Source organism: Nelumbo nucifera, chromosome 1 (assembly GCF_055504915.1).
Source record: "Nelumbo nucifera cultivar China Antique chromosome 1, China Antique-T2T, whole genome shotgun sequence".
In the NCBI taxonomy this organism is placed as follows: Eukaryota; Viridiplantae; Streptophyta; class Magnoliopsida; order Proteales; family Nelumbonaceae; genus Nelumbo; species Nelumbo nucifera.
Genome location: NC_142649.1, coordinates 207,529,023 through 207,548,601, shown reverse-complemented (window position 1 = coordinate 207,548,601; position 19,579 = coordinate 207,529,023). Strand labels below are relative to the sequence as shown.

At 46.2% G+C, this 19,579-nt stretch overlaps 2 protein-coding genes across 2 annotated transcripts; both read right to left on the bottom strand.

Moving 5' to 3' along the window:
- Positions 1 to 16,568: 16,568 nt before the first annotated feature.
- Positions 16,569 to 18,742, bottom strand: LOC148804425 (uncharacterized). The gene is made up of 3 exons (XM_088901217.1): positions 18,254 to 18,742; positions 17,514 to 17,981; positions 16,569 to 17,144 (listed from the first exon to the last, which is right to left on the bottom strand). Exons 1-3 carry the CDS (start codon positions 18,740 to 18,742, stop codon positions 16,569 to 16,571), a joined length of 1,533 nt encoding a protein of 510 aa, XP_088757343.1.
- Positions 18,743 to 18,784: 42 nt separating this feature from the next.
- On the bottom strand, positions 18,785 to 19,579 carry LOC148804424 (uncharacterized). Its single transcript, XM_088901212.1, has one exon. It carries the CDS (start codon positions 19,577 to 19,579, stop codon positions 18,785 to 18,787), a length of 795 nt encoding a protein of 264 aa, XP_088757338.1.

The following is a 19,579-nucleotide window of genomic DNA, read 5'->3' as shown; positions in this document are numbered from 1 at the left end:
TTGCCTCTTGGTGGTAGAAAATGGAGCGTCTGACTGCCGACTTGAAACCACATGCGACACAAGCATCACCATCTCACATAATCCATTGATCACTACCATCCATCGCTTTGACTTTTATCACTGATTATCCTTTGTCCTTTCTCGACCCCACAAGACAACAGTGGGGTACGTAGCTGGCTTCTTCAATTACCGCAATTTCTACGGCCACGCGTTAGTGGATTTTGACGCCTTGGTGACGTCGCCTCTCGCCACGTTGCTGGTTCTCGACTACTTCCTCTTGTTGCGCGCGTCGACGTGGGCTCCCGGTGTCACCTCCCTGACGTCCAAGTCTTAACAAAAAATCATTTTCCAATATTACCCATTTCGTAGGAAGTAAGTAGCCCAAGATCAAATATGTCCTTCACAATTTCCGTTAGGGGCATTGGTGTCACTAAGCCTGTTGGTAGGTCAATTTTGGTATTGGCCGTTGGATGTAGTAACAAAGCAAGATATCGACATCTTTTACGTAAAAATACTAAAATAGAGAGGGGTTGCAAATAAAATTGGATTTAGAGTTCAAAAAGTATATCAGGCCCATTTAATGAATTAAACTAAAAATAATGAAATGCTGTGTTTCAAAAGTGGCTGAACTCAATAACTTATTATTTAGTTTTTTAGAGAATAAAATATTTAAGAACATCGTAATTAACTCAATTTCAGTTCAAACAACTCCCATCTAATTATTGGAGATTGATGAAGGAAGATTTGGCCCGACCTCGTAATTATTTAACACGTGGCAAAGGCAAACAGCTCGGCACAACAGCGCACCTAGGGCGTAAGCACCAAAGGGAAGAAACCAGCAGTCCGAACTCCCTTCTAGGAACCTGAACTCCCTACGAGGAGCCCGAACTCTCCCTTAGGCCCCGAGCCACACAAGGCAGTAACCAGAACTGGCCCGCCTCATGGCAGTTCGGGACACTCCCCTATCCGAACTCAAGACTTCACCTCGTTCGCCACTCCAGCACTTTGCCTCCGAGACGCCGAACTGAACAAATGTACCATACCTGACACCGAGGAGGTTTGTATCCAAGGGCGGCGCACCTGATTGACTTGGGATCTGACGCTTGACAGCCGCACTTCAATGGTCACTTATCACCGCCACCTGCCACCGTCATCGCCAGTCGCAGAGACGGCTCCGACAAAAGGGAGCAGTGGCGGTTCTGTCTAGCAGAGGGGATGACACCCGAACTGGTAGGAGACCAGAGGTAATCGTACCCGACCTGACAGAAGCTTAGGAGTGAGTGCACGAGGTGGCTATAAAAGGCTCCCTACCCCCAAGAACAAGGTACGTGAACTTTGCGCCATCTGGTTTTATCTTGCCTAAGGATTCTAACTTGAGCTTCGGAGGATTCATACTGGGTTCCCCCCGGAGCTTCCCCATCTTCTCTGTTTCAGGCTCCCAGTAGCTCCGCTCAGAGGCAAGGTCGTTGATAGCTAGGACCAGCCGGATTGCACACCATCAATTGGCGCCGTCCGTGGGAACACGCTACAAAAAGCTAAGTTCTCATCCTACAAAAGCTAAGTTCTCATCTTACCAAAGCTAAGTCCTCACTTTTTAGAGCTATCGCCTTATAGTTTACATTTTTTATGAACTCAAAGACTATCCAGGGAGCTAACAGACTAAGTCGCTCTACCAAGCTTACCTTCAATCAGATAATGCCTCATCAGTCCTCTCCGCAAGGTCCCCCCTACAAAAGATGAGCTCTTCGTGGCTTCCGCGGGAGTTGGCGGCCAACAGACTACATAGGCGCCCTTACCAGTCGAGCCTTCCAAGGCTCCCGTGAAAGCTGGCGACCTAAAGTTAGTAGTGCTGCCCCCGAAGGTCGAGCTCCTAGTAGCTTTTTGTAGAAGTGGATGACCGGCATTACGAAGCTGATGCAGCACAATCATAGCTCGACACCTCACAAGCAAAGCCTACGGGCAACATTACTGCTTAAGACCCAGTCACCTCTCCGGCACGGGCAAAGTCAAAAAAGAGTAGACTACGAGTCACTCCCAAAGCCTACAGGCCACATTACTGCTTAAAGACCCGGTCGCCTCTCCAGCACGGGCAAAAGTCAAAGAAGAGTAGACTACGAGTCACTCCCAAAGCCTACGGGCCACACTATTGCTAAATATCCAGTCACTTCCTCAGCAAGAGCAAAATTAGCAAAAGTGAACTATAAGTTGCCCCAGAGCCTAAGGGCTACACTACTGAACTGGCGGAGAACCCCTCGCCTCACTGGCAGCTCGCCACATACAGGCAGCTTCCGAAGCCTAAGGAATTGGATCAGCACTTACTAGCTCGTCGACTTACGGGCCAAAAGAAATTTACTCCCTTCGCTGAGTTACTCTCAGCTCGGGAGTGGGGGCAATTGGTGAGGGCAGATTTGGCCCTCCAGTGAAATTGTGACACGTGGCACCTCGTGACAACTAGGCAAACACCCAGGCAACAACTTACCAAGTTGGTGTCCCACCCGGGCACCGGTCTAGCTGGCCGGGCGCGGCCTGGCGCGGCCTGCGCGACCTGGCACGGCCTGCGCGGCCTGGTGCAGACTGCACGGTCTGCGCACGGCCTGCGCGACCTGGCCGGATCAGCCTGGCACATGATCCGACCTGCCGACCTGGCAACCTATAAGACGCCCACCGAGAACCATTAACGGCATACCCCGTGAGCTCGGTAGCTCACCAAGGAGCTCGTTAAGGAGCTCGGTAGCTCACCAAAGAGCTCGCCAAGGAGCTAGGCAGCTCTCCAAGGAGCTCGCCACCAAGGAGCCAGGCAGCTCGGCAAAGCTCGCCACAAGCAGCTCGCCACTTGTAGGGTAGCTCGGTACAGAAGAGTAGTTTGGCGTATCGCAGGAAGATCTCCTGCCTGACAACCTCGAGGAGTTCACCACCGTACCCCGGTTCTGACGGGATATGATGAGTCTTACCATTTGAAGGCTTTTCACCCACCTAACCCGCGAGGACACCACTATATAAGGACTCCGACCCCCAAAGCCAAGGGAGGGAAAGAAAAGGATGGTAACCCCTGCTCTCTAGCTCTCTCATTTCTCTCCAAGCTCTCTGAAATCAAATGCTAACTTAGGCATCGGAGAGTCCCCGCCGGGAAAATACCCCCGGGTCCTCTAATTCAGTTCTCGCAGGTCCCTTAGCTCCCGCCGCCTACAAAGGAGAGGAAATCACCTCACGCAGAGGGTAGTCGGGTTGCGCTGCACCAGGGAGCTCCACCATCCTCTGAGTTGCAGGCCGCCTAGGAGCAAGTCAAATGACGAGTCCACCAGGGAGCTCGCCACCAGGCAGTTCGCCACCAGGGAGTTCACCACCAGGCAGTTCACCACCAGGGAGTTCACCACCAGGGAGTTCACCACCAGGCAGTTCGCCACCAGGCAGTTCGCCACCAGAGAGTTCACCACCAGGCAGTTCGCCAGCAGGCAGTTCGCCACTAGGGAGTTCGCCACCAGGCAGTTCACGACTAGGCAGCTCGCCACCAGGCAGTTCGCCACCAGACAGTTCGTCACCAAGTAGCTCTCCACCAGGGAGCTCGCCACCGGGCAGTTCGCCACCAAGCAGTTCGTCACCAAGTAGCTCTCCACCAGGGAGCTCGCCACCAGGCAGTTCTCCCCCAGGGAGTTCGCCACCAAATAGCTCATCACCAAGGCATGTCACCACCGGGTCAAATAACGAGGTACTTAGCCAAAAAAATTTATACATCACAAAAAATGGTACGTGACTAGAAACGGTTACATCAATTGGCACCGTCTATGGGAAGTAAAGGAAGTTCAGAGGCTAAACAGCCGCATAGCCGCTCTAAGCCGGCGCGATATTGAGGCCAACCCGGACAAGATAAAAGCCATCCTAGATATGAGACCACCCCGGAAAGTAAAGGAAGTTCAGAGGCTAAACGGCCGCATAGCCGCTCTAAGCCGCTTCATGTCCAAATCAGCAAACCGCTGCCTGCCCTTCTTCAAAGCAGTCAAGGGCAAAGGGTTCAAGTGAACCCGAGACTGCCAACTCACGTTCGACGAGCTAAAAAGCTACCTCACTAGTGTGCCAACCTTAGCCCGGCCCGAGGAGGGCGAGGTCTTAGAACTGTACCTCTCGGCATGCGACGAGGTGGTCAGTTCGGTACTAACAAAAGAAGTAGACCGGGTCCAACGACCCATCTATTATGTTAGTAAAATTTTGTAGGGAGCAGAGACAAGGTACCCGAAGATAGAAAATCTAGCATACGCACTGGTGATAGCAGCTCGGAAACTCCGCCCGTACTTCTAGGCTCACACCGTCATCGTCCTGACTGACAAACCTCTGAGGCAAGTTTTACTCAAGCCCGAGGTTTCCGGTCGACTGACGAAATGGGCCATCGAACTCAGCGAGTACGACCTCCAGTACAAGCCAAGAACTGCTATTAAGGCCCAAGCCTTGACAGATTTTATCGCCGAGTGCACGTTTAGCCTCGAAGTCCCTGAGCCAGTCGAGCCTGAGATCCCTAGTTCGGGCGAGCTCGGAGCTCCCAAGCCAACAGAGTCTTAACCCCATGAAGTAGCAGCCAGTGTAGCATCTCTCCTTGTTAGGCCAAACGCGAACTGGGATGAGGAGCCCTGGATCCTTCACGTAGATGGCTCCTTGAACCAGCAGGGCAGCGGGGCTGGAATAGTGCTATGCGGCTCGAGCGGAATGAAATTGGAATATGCACTACGCTTTGAGTTTGCGACATCCAACAACGAGGCGGAGTACGAGGCACTGATAGCTGGGCTGAACCTAGCGCGCAAGGTCGGAGCAAAGCACGTAGTTATCTGCAGTGATTCCCAACTCGTGGTCAACCAGGTCATAGGCGAGTACGAAGCACGCGAGCTCACTATGATTGCATACTTGGCAAAAGTAAAGGAGGCTCTGCTCAACTTCCAGTCACACTTCATCAGGAAAATCCCGAGGTCAGAGAACATTGAGGCCAACGCTCTGTTCCGGTTAGCCAGCACAAATCACAACGCCATGAGAACCGTGTACATATAGGACTTACCTCGGCCCAGCATTCTCGATGGGGCAGAAGAGGTCGCTCCCGTCCTTGAAGCAGAGCCGAGCTGGATCGACCCACTCGCGAGCTTCTGGCTAGATGGAACCCTCCCTACGGACCGCAATGCAGCCAAGAGGGTGCAGCGCCAGGCAGCCAAATACGTCATAATAGACGAATGGTTGTACCGACGATCCTACACGCTCCCCTACCTACGTTGCTTGCGACCTGCCGAAGCCGAGCTCATACTCCGCGACACTCATGAAGGTCTGTGCAGTGGACACCTGGGGGGCAGAGCCCTCGCCCAAAAGGCACTTTGACAAGGATACTACTGGCCAACGATGAAGGCAGAAGCCGTCGAGCTCGTCAGAAAATGCGACAAGTGTCAGAAGCATGCCAATATCCACCATCAGCCTGCTGCCGACCTCAAGTACCTCACCAGTCCATGGCCCTTTGCACAATGGGGCGTCGAACTTCTGGGGCCATTCCCGCCAGCAACAGGTGGGAGAAAGTTCCTAGTGGTGGCAGTAGATTATTTCACAAAGTGGATAGAAGTCGAACCTCTGGCAACAGTTACAGCCCGAAACATACAGAACTTCTTTTGGAAGAACATAGTATGTCGCTTCGGGCTACCTCGGGTACTGATCTCTGACAACGGCAAACAGTTCGAGGATATCAAGTTCCCAGAATGGTGCCAAAATATGGGAATTCGTCAGAACTTCACGTTGGTCGCACACCCGCAGGCAAACAGTCAGACAGAAGTAATGAACAGAGTCATCCTCGGCGGACAGAAAGCACGACTAAACCGAGCTAAAGGGTTGTGGGCGGACGAGCTACCAAGTGTCCTGTGGGCTCATCGAACTACGGAAAAAACCGCCACGGGAGAGACCCCCTTTAACCTCACTTACGGCATCGAAGCGGTAATCCCGGCAGAAATCGAAATACCTACACTGCGACTAGAAGCATATGACGACCAGAAAAACGGAGACGAGTTATGCACCAACCTCGACCTACTGGATGAGGTAAGAGACCTCGCGCACATCCGAACAGTGGCCTACCAGCAAAAAGTAGCTCGGTACTATAATGCCAGAGTAAAGAAGAGGAGCTTCCGCGTCGGCGACCTGGTTCTCCGTAAGATCATGGTACCCGAACCCGGCGTAGGCAAACTCGGACCAAATTGGGAAGGACTCTACAGAGTAAAGAAAGCACTCGGGGGGGCATACGAGCTTGAAACCTTAGAGAGTAAGCAAGTACCCCGAGCATGGAACATCGTCAACCTAAGGCGATACTACCTATAGACCACCAAGCGAAGTGGATAAAATCACCACCAAAACAGGCCGCGCGAGTGTGGTATCCCGGGCAGGAAACAGATCGGACGTATGGTCAGTTCAGCAAATACGTTCAGTTCGGGAGAAAGAACAACCAACACAACCAAAACAAAAGTCATTCCATTTCAAAGTAAGGTAGTACATTTCAAAAAAAAAAAAATTTACAAGCCCGGAGCTACTTCATTATCAGAAGGCACTTCAACGATACCCGAAGGCCCTGCCTCGCCCTCGGAGTCTGGCTCACCATCAGCAGCATTGGCCATCTCCTGAGTTATGCGCGAAGTGGATATGGCACTAATATCGAGCTCGGGGTACGTATTCTAGATCATCCACCGGCTTAGCTTGAAACCCCTTCGGTACGAATCCACCATTAGGTCGTCAAAGCTCGGCGAGGCGATGTACTCATCGACAGCCTTTTTCTTGGCATCTTCAATACCTTGAGAAAAGATCTGCGTCCTCTCCCTAATGTCCTCCTCAAGGTATTCGACCGGATGCTGCAAATCCAGCCTCAGGTCCGCCATGTGCTTCACTATGACTCCCATGGCCTCGACATCCCTCTGAGACCTCGCCTGCCTGGCCTCTGCAGTAGAAGCAGCCGCCTCAGCAGCTCGGAAAGCCACCTCGGCAGCTCGGGAAGTTGTCTCAGTAGCACGAAGAGCCTCTTCAGCTGCTCACGCCTGCCTCGAGCTCCTTTCCACCTGGGCCGCCAAGGCGTGAATAAAAAAGTTCACCTACTAAAAAGGACGAGTGAGTAATAGCACGGCAAGAAGGATAAAAGCAAAAGAGCTCGATAAAAAGTCTGACTTACCACCATGGCATGAGTAATAGCACGGCAGGTCACCTGGTGCAGAGTGAGATCAGTCCACGCCGCGACCTCCTCGGGGAAGATGGCCTCCTTACTCTTCTGAAGAGCGTAGGTCGGCGACAGCACACTCCTAAATTCCCTTGGGGCCCCCGAGCCCGAGGGCCCAGCTCGCGTATGAGCAGACCCAGAGTAAGCAGGAGCACCAGAGTAGGTGGGAGCCCCCGTGTAAGTAGTCTCAGCGTACGGCCCCCTGCCGCTTCTTGCATTGGAGGAGCCATCTCGGGCTCCCTAGGCGGATCCCCCGACGGGTAGTCCGGTACCTCGGGCTCCGCAAGTTCGCTTGGCGACTCGCTTCCTCCTCTTCATGCCTTGAAACAAGCGCCCACCACGAGTCTCTCTTGAGTCCATCACACCTGCAAAAAAGAGTTCGGCATCAGAAAAAAACCAGACAGAGCAAAATAAAACCTCCAAGTAAGGAACCTACCCGAACTCAGGCCGGCCGCAAAGAGCTTGGCCTCCGTCAGATACTGTTGGCACTTTAGCCCAAGTCGTGCCCATTGCCAGAGGCCCTTCACCGTCTCTTTGTCAAGCGTAACACCGGAGTCAGGGGCGGCCATCCCCCACCCGGTCTGAAACGGCCACCCCAGCACACTTCGCACCCCAAAGTAGTCCCGCTTCTACGCCGGGACCTTGTTGGGAAGATCATGTAAAAGTTTAAAACCCGGGCGAGGAGACAGGTAATACGCCCGCCTACGCCTGGGGAGGAGACCCGCTTGCTTCTTAAGCATTAAGATGGAAGAGAAGATCTCCAAGTCTAAAGGAAAGCCCTGTTCGCTAAATAAGGAGATTGTCCCCACCAAATTACGAATGGAGTTCAGGTGAAGTTGACCGACCGTAACGCCGAAGTGATTCAAAACCTCGACGAAGGGGGGATGAAAAGGCAATCGCAGCCCCGCAGCGAGCTGCTCACGGAATATCACGATCTCATCAGGACCGTGTTCCCAAGGAAAGCTACCCGAAGGTATAAAATAAGCGTACTCCCTAGGCAAATTGTAATAGGTAATAAAGGATTGGAGTCCCTCAGACGTCATGGTCGAGGGGCCAAACTTGTCTAACGTCCGACCCCAATGAGAGGTGGACGCCAAACTACCCGAGGCGACTCGACCTACGGGTTCGAACTCTTCCTCGAGCTCTACCTCTGGCTCGCTAGGACTATCAGGGGATGCGACTCGGTTCGTAGAACCTGCATCTGACCCACTTGAAGGACCATCTGAGCATTCCGAGCTAGACATGGAGGAGAGAAGGTGGATTCCAAGGAGGTACTCACCCAGAAAAAAGCTTCAACAAGACCGGGAACTTGAACGAGCGAAAACCTAGAAACGCGAACTGAAAGCCTGGGCGCGAGCAAAAACTTGTACGCGAGCTCAAGAGGCAGCACAGAAGTGAAAGCGACTGGGGTCCCCCACTAATTATTCCCATAGTGACCAAGAAGCAACGACACAGATCAAAGCCAATCCAACGGCCCGCAGTCGCGCTGACTGCACGTCCCCTGAGACCGAGACATGATTGGCGCACGTCTTTTTGAAATTGGCAGAGCGCCGGCACACGTCTTTCTGAAACTGACAGAACGACAGCGCACGTCTCTCACATTAAAACCGGCAGCGGCACGTTTTCAAAATTTGAAAGAACGCATGCTGTCACGTCTCCCAGCGGCGCGCCTTTTTGATTTTAAAATAAAGCGCGCGCTATCACGTCTAGCAGCATTTATAGGTAGGTCAGCGCGTCTTCCGTCTTCTAGGCGATCAAAAAAACTAACCCTGACAACGCACATCGCGCTATCAGTCAACCGAGATTCAAAGTATGGGACAAATCCACCTGCCACCTTGCGAATTCCCCACGCCAAGGCAAGACCCTTAGCACGAGGAGTGGGGGGGGCAATTGATGAAGGAAGATTTAGCCCGACCTCGTAATCACTCAACACGTGGCAAAGGCAAACAGCTCGGCACAACAGCGCACCCATGGCGCAAGCACCAAAGGGAAGAAACCAGCAGTCCGAACTCCCTTCTAGGAGCCTGAACTCCCTACGAGGAGCTCGAACTCTCCCTTAGGCCCCGAGCCACACAAGGCAGTAACCCGAACTGGCCCGCCTCATGGCAGTTCAGGACACTCCCCTATCCGAACTCAAGACTTCACCTCGTTCGCCACTCCAGCACTTCGCCTCTGAGACGCCGAACTGAACAAACGTACCATACCTGACACCGAGGAGGTCCGTATCCAAGGGCGGCGCACCTGATTGACTTGGGATCTGACGCTTGACAGCCGCACTTCAACGGTCACCTACCACCGCCACCTGCCACCGTCATCGCCAGTCGCAGAGACGGCTCCGACAAAAGGGAGCAGTGGCGGTTCTGTCCAGCAGAGGGGATGACGCCCAAACTGGCAGGAGGCCAGAGGTAATCGTACCCGACCTGACAGAAGTTTAGGAGTGAGTGCACGAGCTAGCTATAAAAGGCTCCCTACCCCCAAGAACAAGGTACGTGAACTTTGCGCCATCTGGTTTTATCTTGCCTAAGGATTCTAACTTGAGCTACGGAGCATTCATACCGGGTTCCCCCCGGAGCTTCCCCATCTTCTCTGTTTCAGGCTCCCAGCAGCTCCATTCAGAGGCAAGGTCGTTGACAGCTAGGACCAGCCGAATTATACACCATCAGATATCAGATCGGTTCTCCGCAGCACCTCCCAATTGTGTATTGAAAATATTTTTTCATGGGAGATGTTCCCAATGTACGGTGAAATGTACATGTAGGGCAATTGTAAGGTGTTCTATGTGGAACAACGTCAATGTAATCTCTAATTCCTGACTTTCTAAGGTGGGCCTCCTATAAATAATTTATAAATTAATAATATGCAAGTGAAAGGATAAAATTAATTTGATATCATTAAATCAAATTTAAATTTTATAAGATATAACAAAATCAAAGCAAATATTCACTTTATAATAATATAGAAAACTAAATCAACCATTCACTTTATATTACAGAAAACCAGAGCAAATGTCCACTTTATAATAATATAGATGTGTATATGATGAAAATTCATGAGAGCCTAAAGTTTCTATCAAACTGTCATCTTTGTATGATTTATCACAATCGCTTTAAAACATCTGAAATTTAGCTGAATCTTTAACTCAACCCACCCAAACTGGCCCCGAAAATAACACCAACTTTAGTAATAAATGCAATGGAGTCGCTTTCAAATTTGAATTCAGACAAATGAAAATGGCTAACTTTTTAAGCCTATAAAACGTTACAAATAATGCCAATGAGTCCGGCTTGTTTAGAGGTACCTGCAAATCTGGACCGACCTGCTGGACCAAAACCTGGCCCTCACCCACCTGACCGTGGCTGTATTGTTCATGAATCATGATCATGAATACAACTTAGGGAAATCGGATTTGGTTCTCATAAGACGTGTTTGCATCATTAGTACAGTTACTTACAGCCTTACGGTCTTTCATTGAGAAAAAAAGTATAAAATTATTCCCTACTCATGGTTATAAAAGACTGTACTAACAGTATAAACATGGTCTTGTGAACACTAAAGCGGATCTCGACTTGGGGGTAGTATTGGGACAAGGTATTGGGAGGCACCAGTGCTGTCAGGTTTGGACGAGGCAGGATTTCCGCCGAACAGTCGAACTAGTATATACCTAGTTAGCTTCCACTTCTTATGGTTTTTATTTTATGGGTTAAACAATTGAACCACTAATTAATCCAACTTCTGGCCTGGTCCGGTTCTATTATTGGCTACCTTCATGCGTACTCTACGTTTTTGCATGGTTCTGATTGTATTGATATGTAGTTGGTGGAAATCTCTATGAACATAAACATAGAGAAGAGGAAGGTTCGGAGAACCATGGGCTTGGATTATAGTCCATAAGAAAGGATTGGGCAATCATTTTCACTTCACATGAATCACATTTAATTTTGACATTTATGCTATGTTTGGTACAAAATTGTTGTTTCCTCCAATCTTTTGTGTTACTCCAAGCGTGTGAAGCCTAATCATTTTAGCTGAGGTGACTCTCATATGTAATGTAATATCATATCTCTCATCAATTTGTATTGATTAATTCAAAACGTTTGAATTAGAAACAGCTATGATATCAAATACAACCTTATTTATGAACATGTGGCAAATTAAGCTTTCTATATTAGAATTATGAACTATATAATGTTGGGATGTCATGATTATTAGGCACTTTCTATGATTCTGGATCAACATGACAATGTTAATTACCTCTTCCATGACACTGGATGATAGTTGATAATATTTTAGGTATCATGCAATTTTTATTTACGGGTACCTCAAGATTAGTGGTGGCAATTCGGTGGTTTGGGTTGAGTTTCAATCCAACCCATTTAACCCGCTAACTCGTTAATGACCCAGTTATATAAAATTAAATGGATTGGGTTCAACCCAAACCCGCTTTAACCCAATCCAATCCATCCAAACCCATTAATCTTATATTTATGAACATAAAACAAAAAAAAAAACTAACTTTTTTTTAATAAATAAGTTAGTCATAGCTTAGTGGTAATAGTAATTGCTATTTATACAAATGGTGAAGGTTCAAATCACATCACATGCATGTTATCTTTATACAAGCAGCAAAGCCATTTAACTATGTTCGAGTTTCGGATTTGATGAACAACATAGGTTTAAACCGGTCAAACGAACTTGAACTATCTAATTGGATTGTCTTCGAGGTAATCACATCAAGTTCAAGAGTGGTTGAACCGTTTAGATCTGGATCAGTGCAGTCGGACTAGACCCTGCCCTAACCGGTTCAGTCCGATCAGACAAAACCCGACCCGACCGATTCAGTCATATGGTGGATTGACTTGGGTCAGCTCATATCAGGTTTGTGCACGAGTTTGGGGCCGAACCGATTGGCCTGAAGCGAGTCGAAAGAAGTAAATCAGACCAGGCCGTATTCGGGTTGGGTTGCACGGATATGAACCAAGTTGGATGATCCAAACCGGGCAAAGCAAGCAGGGCGGTTTAGGGTTTAGACCCCCACCCAGTCTGACCCGTTTCGGATTCAAGTCGACTCGGGTCGAGCCAGGCTATGTGAATAGTGGTTCGACTGGATGACCCAAACCGGGCAAAGCAAGCAATACCAAGCCATCATGTCCAAGGTCTATTTCGAATGCGGGTCGATCTGGATCGTTATATGTTGGATGGGTCAGACCACGTGGAACTGGTCCGGACTTGGGTCAAATTGCTTTGGATTTATGTTGGGTGAAGTGTGTTGATTCAAGACAAAACAAAATTTAGTCAATAATTAATAGAAAATTAATGCATTAATTATAAATTATTTAATTCAAATGAAAGAAAAAAAAAGGCTAAGGAATTAATACTAATGCCTGTAATGGTTAACCCAACCCATTTAAATGGGCGGGTTGGGTGACAGGTTGATCACACAACCCACCAAGTAAATGGGCAGGTTGGGTGGGTTAGATGCTAGGTGGGTTGGGTGAAAAATTGCCACCCCTACTCAGGATATCAAAAAAACTTGCGACCAATAAACTAGTACCACAAAAGTGGTAATCAATTATCAATTATCAATCATGAGACATTAAGTGGAATTTATCGAATTTTACAAGGGTTAGAAAGCAAATTAAAAGCTAGCTTGGAAAGGAAAAGGAATATATCTTAATTTCTACACATGATAAAAGAGTTTGGCTTCACTAAATATTATTTATGTTGGATTTTAATCTCATTAGAGATTAAATCCAATGGGGTTTGATAAATACACATGTACACATGTTTTGAAAAATAGCTTTTCTCTTACTAAAATCAGCTTTAACTTGTCCCACATTGAAAAATTACAACTTGTTTTGATTTTTTTTTTAATAGGAGCTGATTTACACTTCTTAGATACAAAGAGGAAAGTATGGAGGCTTGCTACCAAGAAATACGTGCGCATGCTTTAGAGGCGCACTTTGCTCACACTTTGCGTAGCTCGAGAAGGGCGACTTTGGCTTTTGGTGCGAGGCTGACCATTGATGTGATCAATGGCCATGATTTGTGTGATCAAAAGGCTTCTTCAAAGTTAATAGTCATTAACTGTTAATTACCTTTTAAAAGTCACAATTTTTGAAATTGTGATTGTTCAAGAAGCCTTTTCTGAACCAGCACCTTCCTTTGCTCCCTGACTCTTCGGAATTTATTTAATGAGCGTGAATCAAGCATTTGCACATACAATTTCGAAAATCACTTTGTCTCTCTCTCAATTTGGTCTGCTACTGTCTCACAGAAGGTTTCTTCAGAGACTCTTCAACTTTGTTGATTGCATATTCTCGCCCAAGGCTCTGATGTATCCTAGGAACGGATTTGCCTGTAACTCAACAGCAAACTCAATTTCACTGGGTGGGGGCAAATAGCGTTCTAAAGATAGTATCTACAGACACGCCTTAGTGCTTCTCCTCCAAGTTTCAATGACCCCATTTCCCAACAAATTATTTTGATATGAAAAATAAAGCGGGAATAAGGAAAAGAAATAGGGTTCAACTATGATATGGGAAAGATATGATATCTGAAAAACTTCTAACCAATCAATTGGAATTATAAACGTGATAGCCAATCAGATGTTATTTATCAGAATTCATGGGTGGGTTTTGATTGGTCAAAACTCTTTCTATACCATGTATTTCACACATCATAGATTTTCCAAAAAAAAGGAGAAAAGAAAGCTAACACACCTCAACGCAAGGAAACGGATGGACCTAATAGGCACAACATAAATAAGCATGTTAAATGAGCACTTGATAAGTATTTTGACAAGTATCAAAAGTGAGTTTTAATCTTTTACAAAGGTAGGGTGAGGGCATTTTAAGGGACAGGTGTAAAAAAAATTCCAAGTACTTATTCAAATGTAGTTACAACGTTGTACCTACCAGATCCGAACCAGAAGGAAACTACCAAACCAAAATGTTCTTGTTGTATGTTGTGTCTCGTCTTTTCTATAATGCCTTTTAATTTTATTAATTATTGATCATTGAACTAATGGATTAATTTTCTTTTATTTGACTAATTCAAGAGGTGCTTTATTCATGGATGCTTCCAACAATTTGGTTTGAGCTAAGGGTCCATTTGGTTTGCAATCAGAATTGGAATCAAAATCCTCCGGAATCGGAATCAGAATGATCCATTCCCATATTCTATTTGGTTCAGACAGGAATGGGAATGGGAATTAAAATCATCAGGAATGGGATTTCATTCCCAAGGGAGGGACAGGGAATGGCCATTCTCTCAAATGGGGGAATGCCATTCCAACAGGAATGGGAATGGGATTTCGATTTTGCCCAAGCAAATAGTTAGAATCGGAATAGCCCATTCTAATTCCGATTCCAGATCCCTATTCCTGCAAACCAAATGGACCCTAAGATCATTTATGTCCAAGTCATCATTAATACATACATCATATTAATATCTATAATATGAAAAAATAGTTAATAATTTATGCATTTTGTTATTATTACTATGACATAATAAGCTTCGCAAGGGCATAAATAAAAGGGTAAATGATAAAGACCCCTTATACTATGAGGTCAGTGACAAAGTTCCAACTTTAGCCATTAGACAAAGATCCTTGGCTATTAAGTGGGGTGACGGAAATGACAACTCGTGTAGAACGAAAGATATTATTCTTTCTTTCCTGTATATATTTTCCTTTACAGGGAATGAATATATATATACAGCCTTATTCCATCTTTCCTTGTCCTATACAAATTTCTCCTATGATAAGGATTATTATCCCTTGGCTTAAGTGACCACTAACTCCAGATAGGAATTGTCTCTTGAATTCAGGAATATCCTCCTAGTTTGATAGCTCACGCCAATACTCCCCCTCACGTTGGTGCGTACAAATCTTGGATGCCCAACTTGCCAAGTGAACTATAGAAGTTTTTACTGGATACAGCTTTTGTAAGTATATTCGTCAGCTGGTCTTCAAACTTGACAAAAGGAAATCGGATGATTTTGTCTTTGATATTTTGTTTGATGAAATGCCGGTCCACCTCCACGTGCTTTGTTCGACCATGTTGAACGGGATTCTGAGAGATATCTATGGCAGCCTTGTTATCACAGAATAGGTCCATCTCAGAGGTTGGGGAGAAACCGATTTCAATCATTAATCTTCTAAGCCAAAGAAGCTCGCAAAGCCCTTTAGCCATTCCCCGAAACTCAGCTTCAACACTTGATAAGGCCACCACCTTTTGTTTTTTACTCTTCCATGTGACAAGATTTCCACCGACAAATGTAAAGTACCCCGAGGTGGATCTTCTGTCCGAGATATTTCCAGCCCAATTTGTGTCTGTATAGCCTTCAATCTTTAGATGATTATTCTTTGAGAACATAAGTCCTCTTCCAGGTGAGGACTTCAAGTATCGAAGAATCCGCATTACAGCATTCATGTGATCTTTGCTTGGACAATGCATGCATTGACTTACCACATTGACAGCGTAAGTGATGTCTGGACGAATATGTGAGAGGTAAATAAGTTTACCAACCAGCCTTTGATATCTCTCCTTATTAGTGGGTACTTGGTCTGGATATTCTCCAAGTTTATGGTTTTGAATAATTGGTGTGCCTGCCGGCTTGCACTCCAACTGTCCTACTTCGGATAGTAAATCTAAAGTGTATTTCCGTTGAGATAGAAATATACCTCTCCTTGATCAAGCAACTTCAATTCCAAGAAAATATTTGAGCCCTCCTAAGTTCTTCATTTCGAACTCAGTCGCCAATTGCTTTTGAAGTGTTGCTATTTTCCTGAATCATTTCCGGTGATAATCATGTCATCTACATATATTATTAAGGTTGTTACCTTCCCTCGTTGGTGCTTTAGAAATAGTGTATGGTCTGAATTGCTTTGTTGAAAGCCATATTTCTTCATCGCAAGACTAAACCGCCCAAACCATGCCCGCGGTGATTGTTTCAGTCCATATAGGGCTCGTTGTAGTTTACACACAACTTTGGTCTTGGAATTTGTTGTATAACCAGGTGGAATGTCCATGTACACCTCCTCTTCAAGGTCACCATGGAGGAAAGTGTTCTTTACATCGAACTGGTGTAGCGGGCAATCAAGGTTTGCTGCAAGAGATAATAAAACTCTAACCGTATTCAATTTGGCCACTGGTGAGAAGGTCTCTTGATAATCTACGCCATGTATCTGAATATAACCTTTCGCAACCAGCCTCGCTTTGTATCTCTCGATCGACCCATCTGCTTTGTATTTAATGGAAAATACCCACCCACACCCTACAGATTTCTTCCCTTCGGGCAAGGTAACAAGAGTCCATGTTTTGTTCTTCAATAGTGCCTCCATTTCTTCCTGTATGGGCTATGTCCATTTCGGGTTTGTCAGATCTTCTTGAACACTGGTGGGAATATGATGTGAGGACAAGGTAACAAGAGTCCATGTTTTGTTCTTCAATAGTGCCTCCATTTCTTCCTGTATGGGTTGTGTCCATTTCGGGTTTGTTAGAGTTTCTTGAACACTGGTGGGAATATGATGTGAGGACAATTCTTGCACAAATGTTTTGAGAGGTTTGGAGAGTCTCTTTGTTGATACATAATTGGCAATTGGATACTTTGACCTCATGTCCTCAATATCTGGAGAATATCTATTTGGCGGTTTGCCACGATTATGCCTGAAAGGTAAAGTATAACCAGCAGAAGTATTCATATCATTAGAGCTTGAAGGCGTAGTAGGAGAGTTTACCTCAGGGTCATTCGCTTCAGGAATATTCTCAGGAGATGGGTCTTCGGGTACTGTGGAAGTTGGGGTCTCTATTTCTTCCGCTGGAAGTGGCGATGGCGATGTAGATGTTTCCGGTGTTGTAGATGTCTCTCTTGAAACTACACCAGTTGTAGAAGGTTCTTCATTGACCACATTTTCTATTGAATCACTATTATTCTGCCAATCGGGTAGAAACCAATTATGTTATGCACTCTGACTCTCCCCCTGAACAGAATAATTGGTTTCGGAAGGAGAGTAGAATGTTCCAGATTCTAAAAGAGTAACATCCATGGTAACATTGGTCCGTTGGGTGGCTGGATCATAACATCGGTATCCCTTTTGATGTAACGCATACCCCAAAAATAAGCACCGCATTGCTCGTGGATCAAGTTTTGTACGTTGATTTTTATGTAGATGTATGAATGCCACACAGCCAAAAATTCGAGGTGGAACCATCAACACGAATGGCAGAGAGACATGTGATGAAAGAGCTTGTAATGGTGTCTTAAAATGTAAGACGCGTGATGGCATTTGTCAGTTAGGTACATGTGCTCCTAGTAGCAAAGCACGAGCAGTTTCGAGTATGTGCTGATTTTTTCTCTCAGCAATGCCATTTTGCTGCGGAGTCTGTGGACATGAAGTCTCATGAAGTAGTCCATGAATCCGGAAATAATCTTGGAATCGTTGATTTATGTATTCCCTGCCATTATCAGATCTGAGAACCTGAATTTTAGCTGAGAACTGAGTCTTCACCATCATATGGAAAGATTGAAACACAGTCAACACTTCATATTTATGTTTCATCAGATATAACCATGTCATGCGAGTGCAGTCATCAACAAAGATTGCAAACCAGCGAAACCCAGACACCGTAGTTACCGAGGATGGCCCCCACACATCAGAGTGAATTAAAGCAAATGGAACTTTACTTTTGTTCATACTTAAAGGATAGATAGTTCTATGACTCTTAGCTAAAGATGCAAGTTTCACATTGAAAATCACGAGGCTGCATATCTGTAAATAAATCCGGAAATAAATGCTTCATGTAACCAAATGATGGATGTCCCAACCGGCGATGTCAGATCCAAATCTACTGTTCTTTGGTATGACTTTGATGATGTGCATGATGTGCTCGACTTATACTAAGATCATCCATGTAGTAGAGCCCCCCCCCCCCTCCTCCTAATACCACGCCCAATTATCTCCTTGGTGAGAATATCCTGAAGAAGACAAAAAGTAGGATAGATGAGCACAACACAATTTAGACCAGTGGAAATTTGGCTAACAGATAGTAATTTATGGGAGAGAGAGGGAACAAGCAAAGTGTTCTTTAAGGATATTGTAGGTGACAAGGTCACAGTGCCTGCTACTGTGACTGGAGATATAGCCTCATTGGCATTAGCAATTGTAGTCCGTCTTGGTGGTGAAGTTTTTGAAAAATCAGTGGCATCATAGGTCATGTGATCGGTAGCCCCCGAGTCAAGTATCCATGCATTGCTATCAACAGTGTTGTGGGGAAGATTGTTACCTGAATCTGAGAGGTGTACGTCTCCTTGTGGTAGTTCAATTGGTGGTGTGAATGACAGTTGGGGTTCTACTGTAACCATCGCAGCCTTACCACCAGTTTCAGCCTTGTCTTGACGTTTCCGGGCTTGGAGTTCATGCCACCAGTCAGGGTAGCCATGTAGTTCGAAGCAATTCTCCCGGGTATGCTTTGAGTTTCCACAATGAGAACACTTAGTTTTATCAAAAGATGTTCGAGATTTAGAGGACATACCAACTTTTCCGTTGCTCAAAGAAAGAGAGCCTGTTGACGATTAAGTAGGTTGTCCCGTTTTAACACTTTTGGAGGCCAAAACAGCTCCTGGAGTTTCAATATTGTTACCGGTGATCATGACCTTTTGCTGAATAGCTTTACTACGAACATGTGCGTATGCCTGTTCAATAGTGGGAAACGGGTGCATTTGGAGTACATCTGCTCGAATCTTGTCAAATTTTTCATCAAGGCCATCTAAGAAAATATACACTCTCTCTTCTTGAAGAAGATTATTATACCATTGAATATCTGCAGCACATTCCACTGGATTTGGACGGCAAAAATCAATTTCACGCCACAAACCTTGGAGACCATTATAATATTTTTCAAGAGATCCTCCAGACTGGCGCAAGCGGGTCACACGGCGTCGGAGATCATATACTTGCGAGGTATCACTGCCATCAAAGTAAGTAGTAGTAACAAAATCCCACACCATCTCTGCTGTAGGGAATCGAATAAAGTTACCGATCAAGGATACATCCATGGAGTTAATTAACCAGCCCTTGACAATAGCGTTGTCCGTGCGCCACCTTCGAAAGGTTAGGTCAGTCTGAGGAGGTTGGGAAAGCTCGCCATTAATATATCCCAATTTGTCCTTGCCGGAGATATACATCTCAACAACCTGGGACCAAAGAGCATAGTTAGTGCCGTCCAACTTGATGCCAATCTGTGCGACAGGAGTCTCTGTAGTCGAGGTTGGTCTGTGCAGGATTTCAGCCATTCTGGTGGTCAATTCAGTGAGAGTAGGATCGGATCGTTGTTCCCCAATGGGATCTGAGGTTTCTGAATCGAACAT